At 34.7% G+C, this 1889-nt stretch overlaps 1 protein-coding gene across 1 annotated transcript in view; it reads left to right on the top strand.

The window, feature by feature from the left end:
* NKAP (NFKB activating protein) overlaps positions 1 to 1889 on the top strand; it is a gene marked incomplete at its 5' end in the record, with an annotated part of 18578 nt that overhangs the window by 2130 nt on the left and 14559 nt on the right. Inside the window, 1 exon segment of the mRNA XM_010856973.1 lies at positions 1809 to 1882. Within this exon segment, the coding sequence (XP_010855275.1) occupies positions 1809 to 1882 (74 nt within the window).

Raw genomic sequence — 1889 nt, 5'->3', positions numbered from 1 at the left:
AACTATAGCTCTTTTTTTCCCTCTTTCTTGTGATTTATGCTATTCTGTGCCTTGAGTTTTAAAAACATTAAACATACCTTAGGATTAAAACATGCTTCTAGTGGATTTTAGCATGCTAATTGTTCTCTTTAAATTGTAATTCATGGGATGCTAATTTCCTATTCATAAAAGGGTTCAGTGTTGAAACAAACACATTTATATTATTTTGAATTATTTTTTCTCAATCCAGTAACTGATTAAATGTCAGACATTAACATTACAAAAAGTTTTTAAAAATGAATATACTGAGTCTGTTTAGTTTCCTGTATTCAGTATTATTAAAGGCCTAATGCTTTTTCCTTTTCCTTATTTTTTTTTTTCCTCTGTGTTGTTGTTCAGTCATGTCCAACTCTTTGCGACCCTATGGACTGCGGCTTTTCTCTCTTTGGTGCCATTCAGAAGTTGCATCTACCCTTTGCTCTATTTCTGTGTTTTCTTTAGAGTTGAGACAAGGTGCTTGACAGGTAAACCTATAATTTGCGACAGGGTGATAAAGCATTATTATCTGAAAGTTCTTTTTTCTTCTTAAAAAATTGTTATTTTTTCCCACCCCCTATAATTTTTTGAGATATATTTGACATACAATATTAGTTTCAGGCATGTTATAACATGATGATTCAATATTTGTATATATTGCAAAATGATCACCATAGTAAGTCTAGTTAGCATCCATCACCATGTATAGTTATAAAAAGCTTTTTCTTGTGATGGGAACTTCTAAGATTTACTTTCTTACCAACTGTCAGATATGCAATACAGCATTATGAACTGCAGTCGCCGTGCTGTGCATCACATCCCCATGGCTTACTTCTTTTATAACTGGAAGTTTGTACTTCTGGATCCCCACCATGTGTTTTACCCATGCCCTGCCCCCACCTTCTGCGCTCTGGCAGCCATCACTCTGTTCTCTGTATCTGTGGTGTGGTGGTTTTTCATTTTTTAGATTTCACATATAAGTGAGATCATGTGTTATCTTTCTCTGTTTGACATTTCATTTAGCAAATGCCCTCACAGGCTGTCCATGTTGTTGAAAATGGCAAGCTTCATTCTTTTTTAAAGATAAATAATATTCTGCTGTGGGGTATGCGTGTGTGTTTCTCATAGTTCCTTTATCCATTCATACATTCATGGATATTTGGTTGTTTTAACATTTTGGCTATTGTAAGTAATGCTGCAGTGAGCATGAGAGTCCAGATATCTCTTTGAGATATTGATTTCAGTTCCGTCAGATACATATCCAGAAATGAGATTGTTAGGTGATATGAAGTTCAATTTTTAATTTCTTGAAGAACCTCCATTCTGGAATCTATAATAGCTGTACCATTTTATATTCTCACTAACAGAGTTTAAGTGTTCCCTCTTTTCCATATCCTCAGCAACAGTTGTTATCTTTTGTCTTTTTGATAGTATTCATCCAAACAAGTGTGAAGTGATATCTCATTGTGGTTTTGATTTGCATTTCCCCAATGATTAATGATGTTGAACATCTCTTCATTACCTATTGGCCATCTGTGTGTCTTCTTTGAAAAAAATGTCTATTCAGATCCTCTGCCTATTTGTAAAATCACATTATTTTGGGGGTTTTGGGTTTTTCTTTTTTTTAATATTAATCTCTTCTCGGATATGATTTGCAAATGGTGTCTCTCATTCAGTCCATGCTGCAGTCCCCAGGGTTGCAAAGAGTCAGACAGAACTGAGTGACTGAACAACAACATTCAGTAGGTTGCCTTTAACACTCTTCTGATTCTTATTACCATTTTCTTTAAATTCAGCTCTGATGAACATACACCAGTAGAGGATGAAGAGCCAAAGAAAAGCACCAGTTCAGCTTCTACTTCAGAAGGTATTTT

Source organism: Bison bison, unplaced genomic scaffold, assembly GCF_000754665.1.
Source record: "Bison bison bison isolate TAMUID 2011002044 unplaced genomic scaffold, Bison_UMD1.0 scf7180017864375, whole genome shotgun sequence".
Classification (NCBI taxonomy): domain Eukaryota; kingdom Metazoa; phylum Chordata; class Mammalia; order Artiodactyla; family Bovidae; genus Bison; species Bison bison.
Note: the sequence above shows the minus strand (reverse complement) of the source record. Positions and strands in the feature narration are given on the sequence as shown.